Source organism: Oncorhynchus tshawytscha, linkage group LG23 (assembly GCF_018296145.1).
Source record: "Oncorhynchus tshawytscha isolate Ot180627B linkage group LG23, Otsh_v2.0, whole genome shotgun sequence".
NCBI lineage: Eukaryota > Metazoa > Chordata > Actinopteri > Salmoniformes > Salmonidae > Oncorhynchus > Oncorhynchus tshawytscha.
Window position 1 is genome coordinate 26,599,333 of NC_056451.1, and position 25,716 is coordinate 26,625,048.

Genomic DNA, 25,716 nt, shown 5'->3' on the forward strand with positions numbered 1-25,716 from the left:
CGGATCGAGGGAAAGATGAACGGAGCAAAGTACAGAGAGATCCTTGATGAAAACCTGCTCTATATATATATATATATATATATATATATATATATATATATATATATATACATATATTATATATATTGCTCCGTTCATCTTTCCCTCGATCCAGACTAGTCTCCCAGTCCCTGCCGCTGTAAAACATCCCCACAGCATGATTCCGACACCACCATGCTTCACCGTAGGGATGGTGCCAGGTTTCCTCCAGACGTGATGCTTGGCATTCAGGCCAAAGAGTTCAGTATATATATATATATATATGTTTTTATACACTACCGGTCAAAAGTTTTAGAACACCTACTCATTAAAGGGTTCTTCTTTGTTTTTACAATTTTATACATTGTAGAAAAACAGTGAAGACATCAAACTATGAAATAACACATATGGAATCATGTAGTAACCCCAAAAGTGTTAAACAAATCATGATTTAAAAAATCTTCAAATAGCCACCCTTTGCCTTGATGACAGCTTTGCACACTCTTGGCATTCTCTCAACAAGCTTCACCTGGAATGCTTTTCTAACAGTCTTGAAGGAGCTCCCACATATGCTGAGGCCAGGTCATCTGATGCAGCACTCCATAACTCTCCTTCTTTGTCAAATAGCCCTACATAACCTGGAGGTGTGTTGGGTCACTGTCCTGTTGAAAAACAAATGTAGTCCCACTGAGCCCAAACCAGATGGGATGGCATATCGCTGCAGAATGCTGTGGTAGCCATGCTGGTTAAGTGAGGAAGTGCTGCATCAGATGACCTGGCCTCCATAATCACCTAACCTCAACCCAATTGAGATGGTTTGGTATGAGTTGGACTGCAGAGTGAAGGAAAAGCAGCCAACAAGTGCTCAGCATATGTGGGAACTCCTTCAAGACTGTTGGAAAAGCATTCCAGGTGAATCTGGTTGAGAGAATGCCAAGAGTGTGCAAAGCTGTCATTAGGGCAAAGGGTGGCTACTTTGAAGTATCTCAGATCTAAAATACATTTTGATTTGTCAACCCTTTTTTGGTTACTACATGATTCCATATCTGTTATTTAATAGTTTTTATGTCTTCACTATTATTTTACAGTTTAGAAAATTGTAAAATGAAGAAAAACCCTTGTCCAAACTTTTGACTGGTACTGTAAGTAGTCATTTAAATTATTTTTACTTAAGTACTTTACACCACTGGATTTTATTTGGTTTGAGTGTATATCTGGCCTTTGCCTGAGTCTTGTTTGTGTGTGCTGAGCGTGTTCCTCTAATTGACCTGAATACGAGCAGCCATCTGTTGGTCTGAAGGCTCTGTGCTGGACAGGGCTGGGCTATAGGCTATAGGCTGCCAGTCAGACTGCCTGGAGTATACAGGCAGATTAATCAGGCCAATTATCCTGTTAAAATGTAGGTGAACCACCGCGTGTGGCAGTGAAGATAGTAGAGTGTATGTGTTAGTGTTTGTGGATGAGTACATGGTCAATTTCAAGGCTTGACAATCTGTAAAGTTGACAGTGGGAAATGAGAAATGCAGCAGGTGTCTTCTGAGCATAATGCAATGTATCACCAGTGTTGTTGGGGTTATTTCCATTTCAACTACAAAAGTTCACTAAATTAATCGTAATTCAATTCCTAAATTGAAAATCCATATTGATTAATTAAATGTAATTGCCTTTTCGATTAGTGGTATGAACTTTCCAGAGTTGACAGAATCTAAATGGAATTGATCCCAACCCTGCAGCATGTAGTATAGCCTACAGAGAAAGAGACTGGAAAGGTTGGGGTGAGCAGAGAGAGAGAGAGAGAGAGAGAGAGATGTGTTAACACACTCCCCTGGAGTAAATCTCCCAATCTGATCAGTGTATGTGGTGAGGTGGATTTACTAACTGACCAACAGAACAGAAGCAGGACACACAGGTTCTCAGGTAAGGACACTTTCTTTCTGTTCAACAATGTGTAGATTATGACCATTCACATTGGATTTATTGACTTTCATTCCAAGATGAATTAGATTATTTCAAGTTCAGTTTGATGTTAGATACAGGTGTATTTCTCTCCAAGGTGATGCTTTCTATCCATTACTACAAGCGTTTCTATGGGTCTCTGTCATTACATTCTGACTGACCGAGGGGTCATCTACAAACTTTGTAAACCTGTTTAGTGAAATTCAACTCAATTGATATTAATTTTACCCATTTATCAGATATACTCTGGTTGTGCTGTGTAGAGGCCAGGATTGGGGTCAATTGTTCTTCAATCTAGGAGGTGACTGGAATTTAAAAAATATTAAATCCTCAATTAGATTGTAATTGACAACCCATCCCTGGAAATTATATTGTCATGCTCCGGTGGTCTCCTTCTGGCTTTGGTAAACTCTACTTAATTGCAAACGTAGCCACCATATGAGCAGATATTAGGTTTTTGTTGGTCAGCCCTTTTCTAATTAGTGTTAAATGTGCCCGTCAGCTTTAAATGTATCAGTAATCACTGACTTCAATGCCCACTTTAACCATATGGTGCACGTAGGCCTACTATAAAGTAAAGCCCCCCCCACACACACACACACACACAAAGCAGAGGAAAACGTTCTTGTCTCTCGACTCTGTCAGCCTAATAGGTATTTGTAATTAGGTTAATTGGAAGATCTGTGAAAGATAATAAAGGTAGGGCTAAAAAGGCCAAAGAATTGAGATTGGGTGAAACAGGGTTGTGTGGCTCGACAATCTGGCTCTCCTCTAAGCCAGTGTTTCCCAAACTCGGTCCTGGGGCCGCCCCTGGGTACATGTTTTGGTTTTTGTCCTAGCACTACACAGCTGATTCAAGCCACAAACTCATCTTCAAGCGTATATTATATTAGATATTATCTCTCTTTCTCTTTATGGCCATATGAATGACTGTCAGTTGAACTCTGCAGTTGAATTGGGTCAAACAATATCTGGATTGGGAGCGACAGGTGGCCATCACGGTTTTAGCTGTCACCCCACGTGCCCACACATCTTTATTTACGGTACTGTAAAAATACATCCAATGGTGATTAGATTAGATGTGATTAGGAGTGTCTGATTGCTATGGTAGACCGTAACACCACAATAGATCATTGCCAACCTTTCCCCTTGCGAGGGAAGTGGTGTAGAAACTTTAGGGCTGGTCATAGAAATAAGAGCAGCAGATGCTTGAACTTGCATGACAAGGTGTGAGTGATCATCAAGAGATTTCTTAAGCAGCCAGTAAAAACAACATTTGAATTTCAGAACATACTCTATTCTTAATAATGTGAAGGCTTAGATGCTCACTTTATTTCTTACTGATTTACTTATTTTTTTGTGTTTTTGTTATGATGATCTGGTGTGTGTGCTATCTGTACTCTGTGATTTTGTTTTATTCCAGGCCAATCCCTTGATTAATCTCTCAAAAGCCAATGAATGCATCAACCCTGCAGATGGAATATTGCACTACAGTCAGGCACGTGCGTGTAAAAAAACAATGACTCTTTATTTCATTTAGTCTATTCTCTCTCTTGTAACTTCAAATGCAACGAATTGCCTATCGGTTTACAATGAGTACCGCCAGTAGTAGGTTAGTAGCACGTGTTGCCTCACGGTCAGGGACAGGGACAGGGACAGGGACAGGGGCGACTGCAGTTTGACTGTTTGTTAGCCGAACAAATTCAAATCAAGTAAAGACTAGCTTGTTTTGACAGCATAGCCTAGCTAACTAGCTGATCCATCTAGTCTACATCAGCAATTATCAGATACTATATAGACCACGGTAGTCATCAAAATCAAATCAAATTTATTTACAGTGCCTTGCGAAAGTATTCGGCCCCCTTGAACTTTGCGACCTTTTGCCACATTTCAGGCTTCAAACATAAAGATATAAAACTGTATTTTTTTGTGAAGAATCAACAACAAGTGGGACACAATCATGAAGTGGAACGACATTTATTGGATATTTCAAACTTTTTTAACAAATCAAAAACTGAAAAATTGGGCGTGCAAAATTATTCAGCCCCTTTACTTTCAGTGCAGCAAACTCTCTCCAGAAGTTCAGTGAGGATCTCTGAATGATCCAATGTTGACCTAAATGACTAATGATGATAAATACAATCCACCTGTGTGTAATCAAGTCTCCGTATAAATGCACCTGCACTGTGATAGTCTCAGAGGTCCGTTAAAAGCGCAGAGAGCATCATGAAGAACAAGGAACACACCAGGCAGGTCCGAGATACTGTTGTGAAGAAGTTTAAAGCCGGATTTGGATACAAAAAGATTTCCCAAGCTTTAAACATCCCAAGGAGCACTGTGCAAGCGATAATATTGAAATGGAAGGAGTATCAGACCACTGCAAATCTACCAAGACCTGGCCGTCCCTCTAAACTTTCAGCTCATACAAGGAGAAGACTGATCAGAGATGCAGCCAAGAGGCCCATGATCACTCTGGATGAACTGCAGAGATCTACAGCTGAGGTGGGAGACTCTGTCCATAGGACAACAATCAGTCGTATTTTGCACAAATCTGGCCTTTATGGAAGAGTGGCAAGAAGAAAGCCATTTCTTAAAGATATCCATAAAAAGTGTCGTTTAAAGTTTGCCACAAGCCACCTGGGAGACACACCAAACATGTGGAAGAAGGTGCTCTGGTCAGATGAAACCAAAATTGAACTTTTTGGCAACAATGCAAAACGTTATGTTTGGCGTAAAAGCAACACAGCTCATCACCCTGAACACACCACCCCCACTGTCAAACATGATCATGGTTTGGGCCTGCTTTTCTTCAGCAGGGACAGGGAAGATGGTTAAAATTGATGGGAAGATGGATGGAGCCAAATACAGGACCATTCTGGAAGAAAACCTGATGGAGTCTGCAAAAGACCTGGAGACTGGGACGGAGATTTGTCTTCCAACAAGACAATGATCCAAAACATAAAGCAAAATCTACAATGGAATGCTTCAAAAATAAACATATCCAGGTGTTAGAATGGCCAAGTCAAAGTCCAGACCTGAATCCAATCGAGAATCTGTGGAAAGAACTGAAAACTGCTGTTCACAAATGATCTCCATCCAACCTCACTGAGCTCGAGCTGTTTTGCAAGGAGGAATGGGAAAAAATGTCAGTCCCTCGATGTGCAAAACTGATAGAGACATACCCCAAGCGACTTACAGCTGTAATCGCAGCAAAAGGTGGCGCTACAAAGTATTAACTTAAGGGGGCTGAATAATTTTGCACGCCCAATTTTTCAGTTTTTGATTTGTTAAAAAAGTTTGAAATATCCAATAAATGTCGTTCCACTTCATGATTGTGCCCCACTTGTTGATGATTCTTCACAAAAAAATACAGTTTTATATCTTTATGTTTGAAGCCTGAAATGTGGCAAAAGGTCGCAAAGTTCAAGGGGGCCGAATACTTTCGCAAGGCACTGTATATAGCCCTTCGTACATCAGCTGATATCTCAAAGTGCTGTACAGAAACCCAGCCTAAAACCCCAAACAGCAAGCAATGCAGGTGTAGAAGCACGGTGGCTAGGAAAAACTCCCTAGAAAGGCCAAAACCTAGGAAGAAACCTAGAGAGGAACCAGGCTATGTGGGGTGGCCAGTCCTCTTCTGGCTGTGCCGGGTGGAGATTATAACAGAACATGGCCAAGATGTTCAAATGTTCATAAATGACCAGCATGGTCGAATAATAATAAGGCAGAACAGTTGAAACTGGAGCAGCAGCACAGTCAGGTGGAAGTTGAAACTGGAGCAGCAGCATGGCCAGGTGGACTGGGGACAGCAAGGAGTCATCATGTCAGGTAGTCCTGGGGCATGGTCCTAGGGCTCAGGTCAGTTGAAACTGGAACAGCAGCATGGCCAGGTGGACTGGGGACAGCAAGGAGTCATCATGTCAGGTAGTCCTGGGGCATGGTCCTAGGGCTCAGGTCCTCCGAGAGAGAGAAAGAAAGAGAGAAGGAGAGAATTAGAGAACGCACACTTAGATTCACACAGGACACCGAATAGGACAGGAGAAGTACTCCAGATATAACAAACTGACCCCAGCCCCCTGACACATAAACTACTGCAGCATAAATACTGGAGGCTGAGACAGGAGGTAGTGGTTCTAGCAAGATAATCAACTAACTTCCTTTCATCTTTGAGCTGGCTTAGTCTACAATGTATGATGAGTGAGTGTGTTGTGGTAGAAAAGTAAAGCCTATGTTAAAACAAATCATGCAGAATTTGGCTACAGGAGCAGTATAAAAATATAAATGGAATGACGGTCATTTTAGAAGGGGGCACCCTTTTTCTCACTTTGAGACCACTAAAGATCTGTGTACGGCCCTGCCTAGAGTACAGTACTGGCTTCCATACCTACAACTGCAGCCTTGTAGTCTTCCAAACAGCATCCACAGCAATAGAAGGGGAACTACCGGTCCCTGCTACTTCGTGTGCTGTCCTAGACCAAAAGTTACTCAGCTGCATTCTAAACCTCATACTTTTCTTGCAGGTGCTTTCCACAACAAACCTGGTTCTTCCACACCATAAAATAAGAAACTTTCAGAGGTATCAGACCACAGAGCTATTGGAAAATAGCTTTTCTGGGACATGCTGCTTTTAATTCAAGAGTTAAACTTACTCACATCAGACAGGTTGAAGTCTATTTATTCAACCTCAAACCATACTCAAAGAGTGCTGAAAATGGGACACAAGTGCACCTCTAAACCCTCGCCGTTTTTTCAAACACTCATCCTCTCCACCATCCTCCTCTTCATCTCCCCTACCGCTGCCATGCCAGGGCCTGACTATGGAGGCCACCCGCGGTTCATCTGCATTCCCGTCCCTGCTGATACCGACCCTGCCTGCTTCCCCTCTGGGGGGCCAGTCATGGGGCCTAGCGGGGCAGGGCACCACGGGCCTCCTGTAGGGCCCCCGAACAATAATGGCTGGTGGGGAATGACAGAGGAGGCTAAAACCAGTATTTTACACCTGAGAGAGAGCCTGGTGCAGCAGAAAGAGACCATCCTGGATATGAGAGAGACCATCAGGGAGCTAACCGCCAAGCTCACCCTGTGTGAGGGCTCTGGGCCAGGCATCGGGGGTCACAACGACCACCATGGACCTCCATCTCATCACGGAGGGGCTGTCAGCCAACTGCCTTACGCTGACAACAGTCACCATGGCAACCAGCAGGGTCACCATGGAAACAACAACCATGCCTTGGATGCAGCCGGACACTACCCTGGGAATGGGGAGCACCGGTCGGACAGTGGGCATAACAGGGGGCAGGATAAACACGCAACACCAGAGGATATGATATCATCAAAATCGCCGGAGGAACTGGGCAGGATGCTGCAGGCCCTTAAAGAGAGAATGGATAACCTGCAGGTGAGAGAGAGTTCCGTTTAGTACAGAAAAGAGATAATAGAGATAGTATGGGGTCATGAGTTAAGAGATAAAAGAATGACAGAGGGATGAGAGACAGATACTAAAATTAGGATTAAGGGATTACTTTAAATTGTTTTGGATAAAAGCATCTGCTAAATAGCAGATTACTATATTATAATGCGAGAGAGAGAGAGAAAGAGAGAGAGCGAGAGAAGAAGTGGGGTGTAATGTGTTTCCACGTGTCACTTCCTTGTCTTGTCTCAGGTCAGGTGATGCACATGCCATTGGATTGTTTGGTCAAATAAACAAATTAAGCTGAATAAGAGCTCGGGATATTTACATCTGTTAATCAGTTAATCACATGAAAGTACCACCCTGCCATGCGAGACAGAATTCTACATCTTGTTTTCTGGCATCAAAATCCTTTATTTGTAAAAACAATCCAGGAACACCATAGTCCCTTTCCTCTGCTACACTGCCAGCCCTGTCTGACTGTCTGGAGCAGAACCGTGGGGTTGGATGATCACCCTGTCTAAGTCAAAATGGTCACACTAGACAAGGTTATTGAGCACTGGCGGTTTAAATGGATTCTGCTTGAGTACGCTTGGTAGGGTTTGGTATGGTTGGGTGGCTTTGAGATGAGCAGGGCAGAGCTAGCTGGGTGAGTTTAAGATTGGTAGAGATAGTTAGGTTAGCTTGGTAGATGGGTAAAATTAGTGTAGCTGGATGGAGCTGGGCAGGGCAGATCATTCCTATCTGTTCTCTCTCTTGCTTTCTCTCGTAATTCAGGCTTTGTCGTCCAGGTTTGTGGCCTGATTATCAGGCTGTAAGTGGAGATCATGATAATTGACACTGATCTCAGATCTGTACCCTCTGCTGCCCGTGCCATCTGTCTATCATCACTGTCCCACAGAGAGACCACAAGTCAACGGTGTAAAAACAGTCAAATAGCAATACTTATCTCTCAATCTGTTTCTCAATCACAACCATAATAAAAAAAAAGAATGTACGTACTGTAGTCAACAGTAAATAAGGGTAGTGTTTGTGTCTCCCTCCCCAGCAGTCAAGGAACACCTCCACCACCTACTCCAGCTCTCTGAAGGAGCTCCTCCAGAGGAAGATCAGTGCTCTGGAGCAGCAGATGCACCACACCGCTGCTGCCCTTAGCAGCAGCCCCAATCACCATGATGACAGCGATCACCATGATGATGGGCACCATGAAGACCACGATGATGACGGGCATCACGACGACAGTCACCATGACAATCACCATGACAATGACGGGCATCACGACGACAGTCACCATGACGACCACCCCGATGATCACCATGACGATGGGCAACACGACAACGAGGCAGATAGCCATGGTTACCTGCAGAGAACGGGTTATCGCATACCAGGGCCCAGGGCTGGCCTGCACTCCAACAACAAACTGGACTCTCTACTGAATAACCTGCACCACACAGGTACCAACAGCAGGAAGAAGACCAAGACCCCTGATGCCTTCCAGATCGGCTTCCCCATGAGAACCAACTACATGTACGGGAAGGTGAAGATGACCCTCCTCCACGAGATCTTTGCCCTCACCCTGTGTCTGTGGATAAAGGGGGGCGCAGGCCCCGGGCTGGGAACCCCCTTCTCCTACTCTGTACCAGGACAGGCCAACGAACTGGTGCTGATTGAGTGGGGCAACAACCCCATGGAGCTGTTGGTGGATGACAAGGTGAGATGAGGAGAGAGAGCGTTGAGTAGAGAGTGGCCATGTCTGAATACCCATCCTAGTGTATTACATACCTAAACTGCATACTCATTTTGGTGTTTGGTCTAGTGGAATTCACTCGTCTTTTCATCTTTTCCAACATGTTTGACAACAGCTGATAATCAGAGAAATTGACGTGCTGTACCAAAATTAACGAATTGTGGGAGTCTATTTTGGAAATGTCAGTCTATTTATAAAACTATATATTTTTCTGCATACTATACTATTTACACTGAACAAAAATATAAACGCAACGTGTAAAGTGTTGGTCCCATGTTTCATGAGATGAAATAAAAGATACCCATACATTTTCCACTCACAAAAAGCTTATTTCTCTCAACTTTTGTGCAGAAATTTGTTTACATCCCTGTTAGTGAGAATCTTTCCTTTGCAAAGATCATTCATCCACCTGACAGGTGTAGCTTAACAAGAAGCTGATTAAACAGCATGATCATTACACAGGTGCACCTTGTGCTAGGGACAATACAAGGCCACTCTAAAATGTGCAGTTTTGTCACACAACACAATGCCACAGATGTCTCAAGTTTAGAGGGAGCATGCAATTGGCATGCTGACTGCAGGATAGTCCACCTGAGCTGTTGCCAGATAATTGAATGTTAATTTCTCTACCATAAGCCACCTCCAACATTGTTTTAAAGAATTTGGCAGTACCTCCAACCGGCCTCACAACCACAGACCACATGTATGGCATCGTGTGGGCGAGCAGTTTTCTGATGTCAACGTTGTGAACAGAGTGCCCCATGGTGGTGGGGTTATGGTATGGGCAGGCAGAAGCTACAGACAACAAACACAATTGCATTTTATTAATGGCAATTTGAATGCACAGAGATACCATGTTGAGATCCTGAGGCCCATTGTCGTGCCATTCATCCGCAGCCAAGGATCTGTACACAATTCCTGGTAGCTGAAAATGCTCCAGTTCTTCCATGGCCTGCATACTCAACAGACATGTCACCCATTGAGCATGTTTGGGATGCTCTGCATCGACGTTTACGACAGCGTGTTCCAGTTCCTGCCAATATTCAGCAACTTCGCACAGCCATTGAAGAGGAGAGGGACAACATTCCACAAGGCCACAATCAACTGTCTGATCAACTCTATGCGAAGGAGATGTCGCCCTGGATGAGGCAAATGGTGGTCACACCAGATACTGACTGGTTTTCTAATCCACACCCCTACCTTTTTTAAAGGTATCTGTGACCAACAGATGCATATCTGTATTCCCAGTTGTGAAATCCATAGATTAGGGTCTAATGAATTCATTTCAATTGACTGATTTCCTTACATAAACTGTAACTCAGTAAAATAATTAAAATTGTTGCATGTTGTGTTTATATTTTTGTTCAGTATAGTATGCTAGAACGGGTATTTGGAGATGGGCAGAGTGGATGCTATTTAACTCTCTTGGCTTTAACACTTCAGCTGTGAGGATAAAAGCCACGTAAGCCACGTCTCTGTAGCCAAAGGTTTAGCCCAGAAGGCCTGTTGGACTCAGTAGCTCAGAAGCTCAGTATATAATAACTAGGCTACACTGAAGAGCATTGTAACTCCGAAGGTTAACCGAATGGACTTTCTGACACCAGTGATCCGTCTTAATGGCGTGACGATGACGTCAGAGAGCAGCTTACTTAGACAGCAGGTGGAGAGAGTCTCAGCCAGAGTGTGAATTACACCATGGTTTTGTGGGTCTCTATCAATTTAAAAAAAAATGTATGTGACTAATATTAAAGACATCATTTAAGTAGTAAAAAATGTATTACCTTTTAATGTGGCATTAACACAATCAGTCATGATATTTTAATCTGATTGTCAAACAAATCACTTCAAAAAGTAGGCTACCTATGCGTGTTCATCCACTCCAAAATAATTCCTGCATCCAAACTGCATGTACAGTTGAAGTCAGAAGTTTCCATACACCTTAGACAAATGCATTTAAACTCAGTTTTTTCACAATTCCTGACATTTAATCCTCGTAAAAATTCCCTGTCTTAGGTCAGTTAGGATCACCACTTTATTTTAAGAATGTGAAATGTCAGAATAATAGTAGAGAATGATTTATTTCAGCTTTTATTTCTTTCATCAAATTCCCAGTGAGTCAGAAATGTACATACACTCAATTAGTATTTGGTAGCATTGCCTTTAAATTGTTTAACTTGGGTTAAACGTTTCGGGTAGCCTTCCATAAGCTTCCCACAATAACTTGGGTGAATTTTGGCCCATTCCTCCTGACAGAGCTGGTGTAACTGAGTCAGGTTTGTAGGCAGTACCTCCATGGGGTTACCTCCTTGCTCACACACGCTTTTTCAGTTCTGCCCACAAATTTTCTATAGGATTGAGGTCAGGGCTTTGTGATGGCCACTCCAATACCTTGACTTTGTTGTCCTTAAGCCATTTTGCCACAACTTTGGAAGTATGCTTGGGGTCATCTTCCATTTGGAAGACCCATTTGCGATCAAGCTTTAACTTCCTGACTGATGTCTTAAGATGTTGCTTCAATAATATATCCACATAATTTTCCTCCTCATGATGCCATCTATTTTGTGAAGTGCACCAGTCCCACCTGCAGCAAAGCACCCCCACACATGATGCTGCCACCCCCGTGTTTCACAGTTGGGATGGTGTCTTTGTCTTGCAAGCCTCCCTCTTTTTCCTCCAAGCATAATGATGGTCATCATGGCCAAACAGTTCTATTTTTGTTTCATCAGAACAGAGGACATTTCTCCAAAAATTACAATCTTTGTCCCCATGTGCAGTTGCAAACCATCATCTGGCTTTTTTATTGTGGTTTTGGAGCAGTGGCTTATTCCTTGCTGAGCGGCCTTTCAGGTTATGTCGATATAGGACTTTTACAGTTGATATAGATACTTTTGTACATGTTTCCTCCAGCATCTTCACACGGTCCTTTGCTGTTGTTCTGGGATTGATTTGCACTTTTCGCACCAAAGTACGTTCATCTCCAGGAGACAGAACGCGTCTCCTTCCTCAGCGGTATGACGGCTGCGCGGTCCCATTGTGTTTATACGTGTACTATTGTTTGTACAGATGAACATGGTACCTTCAGGCGTTTGGAAATTGCTTCCAAGGATGAACCAGACTTGTGGAGGTCTGCAATTTTCTTTCTGAGGTCGTGGCTGATTTCTTTTGATTTTCCCATGATGTCAAGCAAAGAGGCACTGAGTTTGAAGGCAGGCCTTGAAATACATCCACGGGTACACCTCCGATTGACTCAAATGATGTCAATTAGCCTATCAGAAGCTTCTAAAGCCATGACATTATTTTCTGGAATTTTCCAAGCTGTTTAAAGGCACAGTCAACTTAGTGTATGTAAACTTCTGATCCACTGGAATTGTGATACAGTGAATTATGTGAAAGTGAAATAATCTGTCTGTAAACAATTGTTAGAAAAAATATCTGTGCAAGAAGTAGATGTCCTAACCGACTTGACAATGTATGTAAATGTATGTAAACTTCCGACTTCAACTGTATACTCGCGCCACTTGATGAATGGAAATAGACATGTGTTACAAAACACCAAGAAGTGTGCCTATTGAAATTCAGCCATTGCCATTGATTAGGCCTACATTAATTGATGCTTCTTGCTGACAAATGGACCTTTTTTGTAGCCTGAAAAGTCTGGACACTTGATAAACAGGATGGTCTGGTCATCCTAACTCACAGTGAACTTACCAGACTAGGCTACAATGTGTAAGCCTATTACCATGAACTTCAAATAGATCTACCGGTAGACAGTTATGTCGTGTTTTATCTTTATTGCCGGTCACAAAAAAATAAAAAAGTAATGCTCCCTATACATTCAGTTGCTTTTACCATCCAGTAGGCTTACATCACTTCTGTTAGCCTACCTTTTACCTTCCAGTAGGCTTACATCACTTCTGTTAGCCTACCTTTTACCTTCCAGTAGACTTACATCACTTCTGTTAGCCTACCTTTTACCTTCCAGTAGACTTACATCACTTCTGTTAGCCTACCTTTTACCTTCCAGTAGACTTACATCACTTCTGTTAGCCTACCTTTTACCTTCCAGTAGGCTTACATCACTTCTGTTAGTGTTACGCCCCTGAGAACAGGGGAGAAATAATCACGAGAGTGATACGGTGTTGTATTCTCAATTCAACGTTTAGTGTAATCATTTCACAAAAGTAACACATTACAAAACAACAGAAAACCCATTATACAACTAACACAGCAAAATATCTTATTAACAACGTACATGTTCATTCACAATCGACATAAAATGGCAGCTACTCTCAGTATGATGCTATTCTTCACTTCAACCGAGCAGGGCTAATATTACTCTCTTCAAACTTAACTCTAACTTCCTCAAGACGTTACTAAGACACACCTTAAACACTCTTGACATGTTAGCGAGTTATAACATTTAAATTACTATTTTTATCATCAACAAAGTACCTGAGAACAGGGGAGAAATAATCACGAGAGTGATACGGTGTTGTATTCTCAATTCAACGTTTAGTGTAATGATTTTCCCCAGGAATATGGGTGAGAAGAGCAATCGATCTCCGGCTCATAGATTAAGAGCATTTCGTAGATGACAGATGAACACTTTTAGCACCACAAAATAAAATAATCAATATAACGTTTACACATTATATGTACCCTTTGACAGATTTGAACTTTAACACAATTATATGAAGATCAACTAATACTGAATGCATCTTCTTAACCTTAGATGTTTTAAGCATACTATGAACTTACTAATACTTTTTAATGTATTAGCCTTTAACCTGTTACATTTACCATCCAGTAGGCTTACATCACTTCTGTTAGCCTACCTTTTACCTTCCAGTAGGCTTACATCACTTCTGTTAGCCTACCATTTACCTTCCAGTAGGCTTACATCACTTCTGTTAGCCTACCTTTTACCTTCCAGTAGGCTTACATCACTTCTGTTAGCCTACCTTTTACCTTCCAGTAGGCTTACATCACTTCTGTTAGCCTACCTTTTACCTTCCAGTAGGCTTACATCACTTCTGTTAGCCTACCTTTTACCTTCCAGTAGGCTTACATCACTTCTGTTAGCCTACCCTCTCAGCAGAGGCAATTTTACACACAGAACCGGTAGCCTACATCCAATATAATACATGAGTTAAATAAATCAAAACAATCCACCCTTGTTCATGAGTTAGTCCATAGTTAATGAGTTAATGCTTGGAGTCTTCACAGATCGTGTGACATAAAACACTTCCTTTCTGTCCTTACATTGATGAAAATGATGACAGTGTTATTTATCATTATTAAGCATTTAACAATTGAATTAGAACATTGAACGTTAATCATTTATCCTCTTCTAACCAAAGAGTCACCTTGTAGGCCTACTGTCATTAACGTATAGCTACTTGTTGGATGGATTGGATGCACATTGGTGTCTATCTGGAGACTAGTTGTCTAGTGATAGTGTCTACCATCATCAGCTGATCCAGGAAAGAAAACAAATATTGATAGAAATAATAAAGCGAAATAAATGGTCTACTATATTTGGCCACGGATGGCACAGAGAAACCGAGGTAAAGACAGTTTCAAGTGGAATATTCAAGGAATATTTGCGCTTCCAAACCTCAATAGCTTTCAAACCACTTGAGCCACAGACTCCAAATAAGTATCATGATGTTGGAAAAATTGCGCACAACATTGCGCATGTCTTATTTTCATGATTTGGATATTAATTCGCTTTCCAAAGCTCATAAACGTGGAGATGTGAACAGCATTTTGTATTCCTAGTTGAATTAGTTAGGGTGCATAAACAAAGTACAAACTTTTTTCAGAATTCAGTGGCCCTACACATTGCACACCCTTTAGTTTGTCCATTTTCATCTCGCTCGATTTTACATAAATGTCTCAAACTTTCTCATTTCAATAGCTCCTTGGTCATGTGACCTACTGGACTCAAACAAGGTTCAGAATGTCCACTGACTACCCTTCCATTTTGCACACACTTTGGTTTGTCTGTTTTCATCTCACACGTTTTTACATTAATTTAGTAAACTTTTGAATTTCATTAGCTCCTTGGTCATGTGACCTACTGACCTCAAACAAGGTTCAGAATGTACACTCGGTGGGCCTACACATTGCACACCCTTTAGTTTGTAATTTTAATCTCACAAGATTTTGCATACATTTTTCAAACTTTCTAATTTGTTACCTACTGACCTCAAACTACTTTCAGAATGTCCATGGACTGGCGGAGACGGGCGCCGCAAGGCGTCCAGTGCGGTAACGCAACCAATCCCGGAGAAGCTGGCGGGAGCCCCGGGGAGAGTATTATTTTCTTTGTGAAGGGCAAGACGCCCTGGAATGGGATCGCCCCGAGAGATGGGCCCTGGAATGGGATCGACCCAAGAGATGGGCCCTGGAATGGGATCGCCCCGAGAGATGGGCCCTGGAATGGGATCGACCCAAGAGATGGGCCTGGAATGGGATCGCCCGAGAGATGGGCCCTGGAATGGGATCGACCCGAGAGATGGGCCCTGGAATGGGATCGACCCGAGAGATGGGCCCTGGAATGGGATCGCCCGAGAGATGGGCCCTGGAATGGGATCGCCCGAGAGATGGGCCCTGGAATGGGCCCGAGAGATGGGCCTGGAATGGGACCCGAGAGATGGGCCCTGGAATGGGATCGAGAGATGGGCCCTGGAAGAGATGGGCCCTGGAATGGGATCGACCCGAGAGATGGGCCCTGGAATGGGATCGACCCGAGAGATGGGCCCTGGAATGGGATCGACCCGAGAGATGGGCCCTGGAATGGGATCGACCCGAGAGATGGGCCCTGGAATGGGATCGACCCGAGAGATGGGCCCTGGAAAGCGTTGCGGTTCCGGCGGCGTCCAGTGAGCTCTCGCTGGCCCTTGAAAATCCGGGGGAGAGGGTGTAAATCTCGTGCCGGGCCGTACCCATATCAGTAGCAGGTCTCCAAGGTGGACAGCCTCTGGCATGTTAAAACAATGTAGGTAAGGGAAGTCGGCAAGTCAGATCCGTAACTTCGGGATAGGATTGGCTCTAAGGGCTGTGTCGGTCGGGCTGGGGTGTGAAGTGGGGCTCAAGCCGCGGCTGGGGGAGCAGTCGCTCCGTCGCCCTCCTCTCGCCACCGTTGTAAGTTCGTTATGCGGCCCATCTCTCAGTCTCTCGTGTGTGGTCTCGCAAGGGGCTGCGTGAGGGGCTTCATCGGGTGGTGTCTGTCGGCAGGCCAAAGGCGGACCTGTGGGGGATTGGGTCCGGCAGTTGGTGGCGACAACTCTGGACGCGTCCTGGGCCCTTCTCGCGGATCTCCCCAGCTACAGCGCTCGCCGGCCCTGTTTGCGCTGGGTCTCCGGCGGGTCGCATCAGCCATCGCCTAGCAGCTGACTTAGAACTGGTGCGGACCAGGGGAATCCGACTGTTTAATTAAAACAAAGCATTGCGAAGGCCCATGTTGACGTGATGTGATTTCTGTCCAGTGCTCAGAATGTCAAAGTGAAGAAATTCAATGAAGCACGAGTAAACGGCGGGAGTAACAATGACTCTCTTAAAGAGTCCTTAGCCTTAGTAAGGGAGATAACGAGGTAGCCTTCTAGCAGGGCTCTTCCAATCATGGAATATGGGGCTTTCGGTCAAGCATGAAAATGTGAGGGCGGTTCCACCAAACTCAATGATTTGCTGCGGGACTCTTGTAAACAAATTCTGACCTTGACAGGAAGCCAATCGGAGAATGACGGCTCGAACGCATCCCTGGCTTTGGCTGGGAGGGGGGAGTTATGTCCTGGGAGAAGGCTGATGAAAGTGTACTACTCTCATCAGTCTGATCACAGAGCGGCTATGGTGAAACATTTAAACACACGTCCCCCGTATACTTAGCTAACTGTAAACCGCAACGGTTTGAATCGAACGCTGGCTTCGGCTGGATATTCTGACACCAGTTTGAGGGTTGTAGGTCACATGACCAAGGAGCTATTGACATTTGAAAGTAAGAAATGTATGTAAAATCGTTTGACATGAGAATGGAAAAACAAAAGGGTGTGCAATATATTAGGCTTGTCAGTTGATATTCTGACAGCAGTTTGAGGGTTGTAGGTCACATGACCAGAGAGCTATTGAAATTTGGAACAATGGAAAACAGAACAATTCATTTAAAATCACTGAGATGAAAATGGATGAACTAATGGGTGTGCAATATATAAGGCTAGTGACTGGATGTTCTGAAAGTAGTTTAAGGGTTGTAGGTCACATGACCAAGGAGCTATTGAAATTAGAAACATTGACAAACATTGAAAATATATGTAAAATTGTGTGAGATGAAAATGGACAAACAAAAGGTTGTGCTACATATAAGGCTATTCGGTGGAAATTCTGAAAGTAGTTTGAGGGTTGTAGGTCATAAGACTAAGAGAAGCTATTGAAATTTGAATCTTTAAAATATTATTGGGAAATCTCATGAGATGCAAATGGACAAACAAAAGGGTGTGCAATGTGTAGGCCCACTGAGTGTACATTATGAACCTTGTTTGAGGTTAAAATAAATACATTAAAAGAAATCATTTTAAATAGTGTGAGATATAAACCGACAAAAAAAAGGTGTGTGCAATGTGTGTCTATGCCATGGAGTTAGCTACAACCCGTTCTGAAAGATTTAGGAGAAATGCTTAAAGAGCTATTGAAATTTGAAACATTTGATTTGTCACTGTGTTGATGGTCTCTAACGGCTATTGGTGGATGTAAGGAAAACGACAGGCAAATATCCATTGAATATCCAACATGAATCTGTTTTTACCTCGGTCACAGAGAACACCAGTACTCACACGCACCTGAAAAACAATGAATGAGCCTCTAAACAGCTGACTGACAAACGCCAACAATGATAAATCAACGGATAAATCTAATGCATTGGAATAAAGGCCATTTTTTTATCAAGGACGCATGGCAAACAAGGAAGTACAAAGGAAAATCTATGTGTAAAGGAACTTAGGCCGAAATTCAGCACTACTGAGTGGACAGTGCTGCCACATAAAAATAAATGGTTTAAACCATGACAGAGAGGTGGGGGTATTTGTTTCATTTGGAAACATTTATTTACATATTTACCACTGTAAAACATATTTACCACTACATTTTAAACAAACAGGAGAGTAGTTAATTTGCATAATTTAGAGACCCCCCCCAGTAATTCACAACCCTGGTCTCAGCCCTCATGAAAAAATACTACGGAGTTAAAACTACACAAGATCTACACAACCCTACTGGTTTTACTGTTTGATTGCTGTTGAGATGGGTAGTAAACCAGTAGTGATTAATGTAGTCATTTAAATAGTAAATGAGTGACAAATTGGGACCTTTCATCACTGGTGAACAATGCATATTTCCTATTTAAATCACTTCTGTGTAACTTCTGAACTTTTGGGTATTTACTACTTAAAACCTACACAATTCCTACATGTTCACTATTGAATTACTACACAAAGCCTACTGCTGTATGTCTACTCAATCCCTATTGAATTTCTACTGCCATTTGTGCATGTAGTGTCGCCACTGATCACTACTGAATTTCTCCTGATCCTTTTTCATTTCCTAAAATGTCATTTAAATGGCTAAACAACGACATGAAAATATTCATAAAACTTAAAGGAACTGGTGTCAGCATAAGAGCTAACTATGAAAGACAGGACGACGAAGGATGGGAGAGGATTACATTCAGGATGGGCAAAAACAGTAGCGACCTAACAACAGCCAACTACTTCCTGTCTTGTCTTTGGTGGTCACGAAAAGCCAGTGTTGTCTGCCTGTAGTGTGACCACTTATTTACTACCAACATCAAGTAGTAAAAACTCTACTTGATTACTATTGACAAGCCTGTGTAGTAAAGCTGTAGTGTTTTAACTACTTATTTACTACCAACATCAAGTCATCAAGTAGTACAAATCTTTACCTGTTTACTACTGGAAACACACAAGTTATCTCCTTGTGCTGTCAACTTGGTGGTACTCAATCCCTACTCTCCTCCCTTCCCCCCAGGCCGTGACTCTGCCCCTCTCTATCAGCGATGGAAAGTGGCACCATGTGTGTGTGACGTGGTCGACGAGGGACGGTGAGTGGGAGGCGTACCAGGACGGGGTGAAGAGGGGCTCTGGGGAGAACCTGTCCGCATGGCATCCCATCAAACCTGGAGGGGTCTTCATCCTCGGACAGGAACAGGTAATCTTCAAATTCTTTCAGTTGGTTATTGAGTGTCTACAAAAGGCTTCTGCATTACACAAGACAAAAAGTGCACACTAAGCCATTTACCCTGCGTCCTCACTCATTAACCCCTTGAGCAAGGCAGTTAACAGCAACAAACTGCTCCCAGGCAGCCCATCGCGCTTCTCTGATTCAGAGGGGTTGGGTTAAATGCGGAAGCCACATTTCAGTTGAATGCATTCAGTTGTGCAACTGACTAGGTATCCCCTTTCCCTTCCTTCCCTCCTTAGCCCATAATTTCACCTATTATTGACTGAGTCCCTTATCCTAGTATAGCCTCGCTTTATGTATCATGCCACAACTGTCTAGAACTCTAAGGCTATGTTTACACAGGCACACCAATTCTGATCTTTTTTTTTTTTACCACTAATTGGTCTTTTCAGCTATTTACAATAATTGGGCAATATAACAGAATTGGGCCACCAGTGTAAACAAAGCCCAAGCAGAGGGACTGTTGTGCACTCTCCCTTAACCAACCACAAAAGCAGTCACTTCGCTAGCATGGGCTTTCTCTCAGAAACAGTGATCGTGGTTGGGGTTAAGGTCAGAGTCATTACTGTGTAATGCTGGCCTCTGACCTGTGAACCCTGACCTTGTCTCATTTAGAGCAGCAGATAGGTTTTGTCATATAATGAAGGCAGACTACTACCTACTACTACACACCATACATACAACGCACAGGAGGTTGGGGAGGACAGGCTCATGGTAATGGCTGGAGCAGAATAGGTGGAATGGTATCAAGTACATCAAACACATGCCATTCCATTAGCTCCGTTCCGGACATTATTGTGAGCCGTTCTTCCTTCAGCAGCATCCTGTGATCCAAAGCTAGCCACAAACATACCCCATCATTTAGTTTAAATGCATTTATGGCTCCTTTCTTAAGTCCAAATCCTAACTTTAGAATGAGCCTAACATTACCTTGTCTCTCTCCTCCAGGACACTCTGGGAGGTCGTTTCGACGCCACGCAGGCGTTTATGGGGGACATCTCTGACCTCCAGATGTGGGCTAATGTCCTCACGGCCCATGACATCTACAGCCTGGCCTCCTGCAACAGCCACCTCAGCGGGGACGTCATCACCTGGTCCGAGAACGTGGTGGAGCTCCACGGAGGGGTCACCAAGTACCCCTTCGACCCCTGTCACTAAGGGCAACCAACTATTATGACATTATCAATGGATCCATATTACACACATACTTAAAAGTACTCCTATCGAAGAAGGATTTTTTTCCGATCCAGAGGGGGTATGAGATCACACGGGATAGAGAATCCACTCCACTTAATATTACCACCTGACTAAAACTATGCCTTCCTTTTAGTCCGAAAGACTGAAGAGCCCCATTCCCAGAGACTGTGTTATAACTATTATGTAATTAAAATGTTTTGATAATGAAATGGACTATATATACAGTGCCTTCAGAAAGTATTCACACCCCTTGACTTATTCCACATTTTGTTGTGTTACAGCCTGAATTCTAAATGTATTAAATTATAACAAACGTTCACCCATCTACACATAATACCCCATAATGACAAAGTGAAAACATGTTTTTACATGTATTGAAAATAAAATACAGAAATAACCATTTACACAAGTATTCACACCCCTGAGTTAATTCTTTGTAGAAGCAACTTTGGCAGTGATTACAGCTATGAGTCTTTCTGGGTAAGTCTCTAAGAGCTTTCCAGACCTGGATTGTGCAATAATTCTTCAAGCTCTGTCAAATTGGTTGTTGATCATAGACAACCATTTTCCGGTCTTACCATAGATTTTCAAGTAGACTTAAGTCAAAACCATAAATTGACCACTCAGGAACATTCCAATCTGCTTAGTAAGCAACTCCAGTGTAGATTTGGTCTTGTGTTTTAGGTTATTGTTCTGCTGAAATGTGAATTAATCTCTCAGTGTCTGTTGGAAAGCAGACTGAAACAAGTTTTCCTCTAGGATATTGCCTGTGCTTAGATCTATTCCATTTATTTTTAATCCTGAAAAACTCCCCAGTCCTTAACGATTACAAGCATACCCATAACATGATGCAGCCACCACTGTGCTTGAAAATATGGAGAGTGGTATTCAGTAATGTTCTGTATTGGATTTGCTCCAAACATAACACTTTATATTCAGGACAACAAGTTAATTGCTTTTATTACTTTAGTGCCTTGTTCCAAAGAGGATTCATGTTTTGGAATATTTTTATTCTGTACAGGCTTCCTTCTTTTCACTCTGTCAATTAGATTTGCATTGTGGTGTAACTACAATGTTGTTGATCCATCCTCAATTTTCTCCTGTCACAGCCAAATTCACTGCTTGACTGTGAGGGACCTTACAGATAAATGTTTGTGTCGGGAACAGAGATGAGGTAGTCATTCAAAAATAACGTTAAACACTTTTATTGCACACAAAGTCCATGCAACTTATGTGACTTGTTAAGCAAAATTGTACTCCTGAACTTATTTTAACGTGCCATAACAAAGGGGTTGACTATTTATTGACTTAAGACATTTCAGCTTTTCATTTTTTATTAATTTGACATTATTGGGTATTGTGTGTAGGCCAGTGACAAAACATCTAACTGTAATAAATGTTTTATTCAGGCTGTAACACAACAAATGTAGAATAAGTCAAGTGGTGTGAATACTTTCTGAAGGCTCTGTATATGTATCTATTTTTCTAGCTTCTATTTGACCCTTTATTAGTGTTACTAAAATGTTACTGCTGTTTTAATGTCACAACAAGGATAATATGATATATTGTCATATAGTTGATAAAGATCAATAGATATTGTTGTTACGGTACACAGCATCCTTATAGTGGGCCTGTATAATTGACTTTGAAAGTGGTTACATAAGTAGAAGGAGAGCATGAGGTTGACCAATGGATTCTCTTTGAAAGAAGATCCATTGAAACATACAGCTACTATACCAAAGAAAAGTTAGACTAATTCATTTGTTTAGTCTTTTTTATTTTTTTTTCCTGTTTTTTTTCCTACATTGAGTACATTTTCTTAGTTGTTACATCCATTTTTGGACTTATAAATTAATGACATATACCCATTGATTCTTGAAGAATATAACTTAGAAATGAATCATGAGCTTAGTTCAAATGTCATACCATATCAGAACCCGAAATATAAGCTTGTTTTACTCCAATATTTGTAAACAATGCAAATGTAAACTAACACTGTATAGCCTCCAAACATGGTTAAAACTGATAATGTTGATATCATGGGTGGTCAGTCTTTGCATCCACAGCTCTGTCTATGAATTTAAGAGTGGTTACATTTCTCCAGGCCCATATCTCAGCTTTATACCAAACCAGAGGTGGGGTGACCTCTTTGTTATGGTTTCAATTCAGGATTCTAGCTTTGTGTTATTGTTTTGATTTCAGAAAAATGTTTCAATGATTTACCTGACACATGAATTCCCAGCAAATAAACGTGCTTTATGAGTCTTTATATGTATACTGAACAAAAATATAAATGCAACATGCAACAATTTCAAAGATTTTACTGAGTTACAGTGTATATAAGGAAATCAGTCAATTGAAAGAAATTAATTACGCCCTAATCTATGGATTTCACATGACTGAGCAGGGGCGCAGCCATGGGTGGGCCTAGGAGGGCATAGGCCCACCCACTTGGGAGTCAGGTCCGCCCACTGGGGAGCCAAGCACAGCCAATCAGAATGAGTTTTTCCCCACAAAAATACTTTATTTCAGACAGAAATACTCCTCAGCCCTCAGCGACTTATGGTAGAGAAACTAACATTCAATTCTCTGGCAACAGCTCTGTTGGACATTCCTGCAGTCAGCATGCCAATTGCATGCTCCCTCAAAACTTGAGACATCTGTGGAATTGTGTTGTGACAAAACTGTACATTTTACAGTGACCTTTTATTGTCCCCAGCACAAGGTGCACCTGTGTAATGATCATGCTGTTTAATCCGTTTCCATCCACCTGCCACACCTGTCAGGTGGATGGATTATCTTGGCAAAGGGGAAATGCTCACTAACAGTGATGTAAAAAAATGTGTGTACAAAATTTGAGAGAAAAAGCTTTTTTGTGCATATTGAACATTTCTGGGATCTTTTATTTCAGCTCATGAAACATGGGACCAACACTTTACATGTTGAGTTCATATTTTTGTTCAGTACACATACAACACATTTTAAAGCTTGATTTAATGTATTATGAATCATGCTACGTACGGGAGTGAAAATGTAAGGGAGTTACCCCACATTTCTCTTTATCTCTCTTTTTAATGTAGGAGTCAGGTTTCACCCCTAGACCAAGAATCAGACAAGCAACAGATTTATGATTTTATTCACAATGCACTTTGTATTTAGCAGGTAAGAAAGTTCCACTGAAATTGAGTTCTTGTTATTTAGCGATATTGAACAAAAGTGTGTGTTCATTTGTACTACTTTACTTGTCAATGTATGTACCTTTTTATTTGAAATCGTGTTGTTGTTTGATGGCCAAATTTATAAAACATTTCTCAAATTCCTTTTTTATTCAAATGTTATAATTGGCTAATATAACATTTGCTGTAATAACATTGTGGCTTTGGAAATGTTTGATCTGGCTGTGTTTCTATCAGTAGACGTTGTCTGTGGATACTGCACACGTATCAGAAACGATTTGATACTATTTGTAAATAAAAACCTTGATGTTTCTGTTTGAATGTTTATTTACTAATCAATTTATGTTCTTGAATCCCATTCTAACCTCAGACTGCAATTGACGTCTTGTTTGACCTGTCTGCTTCCCTCACTGCTGATAGCCTGCTACTAACACCCAGCACACACAATCAATCTCTCAGCAACCCAATGTGGCCACACTACCCACAGGTCACCACACTAGAGATGGGGTGGTCTATACCAGTGGAGGGACCCCATTTTACCTTGTTATCCATGGTGGCATGCACGCACTCATAGCTCAGGTGTGAACTTAGACCACACATTTCAAATCAAAATCAAATCAAATGTATTTATATAGCCCTTCTTACGTCAGCTGATATCTCAAAGTGCTGTACAGAAACCCAGCCTAAAACCCCAAACAGCAAGCAATGTAGGTGTAGAAGCACGGTGGCTAGGAAAAACTCCCTAGAAAGGCCAAAACCTAAGAAGAAACCTAGAGAGGAACCAGGCTATGAGGGGTGGCCAGTCCTCTTCTGGCTGTGCCGGGTGAAGATTATAACAGAACATGGCCAAGATGTTCAAATGTTCATAAATGATCAGCACGGTCAAATAATAATCATCACTGTAGTTGTCGAGGGTGCAGCAAGTCAGCACCTCAGGATTAAATGTCAGTTGGCTTTTCATAGCCGATCAGTAAGGGTATCTCTGCCTCTCCTGCTGTCTCTAGAGAGTTGAAAACAGGAGGTCTGGGACAGGTAGCACGTCCGGTGAACAGGTCAGGGTTCCATAGCCGCAGGCAGAACAGTTGAAACTGGAGCAGCAGCATGGCCAGGTGGACTGGAGACAGTAAGGAGTCATCATGCCAGGTAGTCCTGAGGCATGGTCCTAGGGCTCAGGTCCTCCTCCGAGAGAAAGAAAGAGAGAATTAGAGAGAGCATACTTAAATTCACACAGGACACCGGATAAGACAGGAGAAGTACTCCAGATATAACAAACTGACCCTAGCCCCCCGACACATAAACTACTGCAGCATAAATACTGGAGGCTGAAGCATTTCATATACATTGTTTGTCTTCAGGAAGGCATTGAGTTGCTACGCAAAAGCTTTTTCAAAATGTTTTGAGAGGAATGGAAGATTCGATATAGGCCGATAGTTTTTTATATTTTCTGGGTCAAGGTTTGTCTTTTTCAAGAGAGGCTTTATTACTGCCACTTTTAGTGAGTTTGGTACACATCCAGTGGATAGAGAGCCGTTTATTATGTTCAACATAGGAGGGCCAAGCACAGGAAGCAGCTCTTTCAGTAGTTTAGATGGAATAGGGTCCAGTATACAGCTTGAAGGTTTAGAGGCCATGATTATTTTCATCATTGTGTCAAGAGATATAGTACTAAAACACTTGAGTGTCTCTCTTGATCCTAGGTCCTGGCAGAGTTGTGCAGACTCAGGACAACTGAGCTTTGGAGGAATAAGCAGATTTAAAGAGTAGTCCGTAATTTGCTTTCTAATGATCATGATCTTTTCCTCAAAGAAGTTCATGAATTTAGTACTGCTGAAGTGAAAGACATCCTCTCTTGGGGAATGCTGCTTTTTATTTAGCTTTGCGACAGTATCAAAAAGATATTTTGGATTGTTCTTATTTTCCTCAATTAAGTTGGAAAAATAGGATGATCGAGCAGCAGT

The 25,716-nt window shown here is 42.2% G+C and overlaps 1 protein-coding gene across 2 annotated transcripts; it reads left to right on the top strand.

The window, feature by feature from the left end:
- Window positions 1-1,828: 1,828 nt before the first annotated feature.
- Window positions 1,829-20,859, top strand: LOC112222502 (neuronal pentraxin-1-like). 2 transcript variants are annotated; one of them, XM_042305067.1, is made up of 5 exons: window positions 1,829-1,935; window positions 6,495-7,372; window positions 8,436-9,095; window positions 19,173-19,352; window positions 20,334-20,859. In XM_042305067.1, exons 2-5 carry the CDS (start codon window positions 6,593-6,595, stop codon window positions 20,541-20,543), a joined length of 1,830 nt encoding a protein of 609 aa, XP_042161001.1. In that variant the 5' UTR covers window positions 1,829-1,935; window positions 6,495-6,592; the 3' UTR covers window positions 20,544-20,859. The 2 variants fall into 2 exon arrangements, with proteins under 2 accessions (XP_042161001.1, XP_042161000.1); XM_042305066.1 differs by having other exon boundaries at window positions 1,830-1,935; window positions 8,433-9,095.
- Window positions 20,860-25,716: the final 4,857 nt, after the last annotated feature.

What these genes read in the sequence shown, in the direction of transcription:
- LOC112222502 (XM_042305066.1), top strand. Translation starts at nt 6,593, where the DNA reads ATGCTGCTTTTAATTCAAGAGTTAAACTTACTCACATCAGACAGGTTG. An exon ending in AGAGAATGGATAACCTGCAG is followed by an intron (nt 7,373 to 8,432) that starts GTGAGAGAGAGT and finishes CTCCCTCCCCAG; the next exon opens with CAGTCAAGGAACACCTCCAC. An exon ending in TCATCCTCGGACAGGAACAG is followed by an intron (nt 19,353 to 20,333) that starts GTAATCTTCAAA and finishes TCTCTCCTCCAG; the next exon opens with GACACTCTGGGAGGTCGTTT.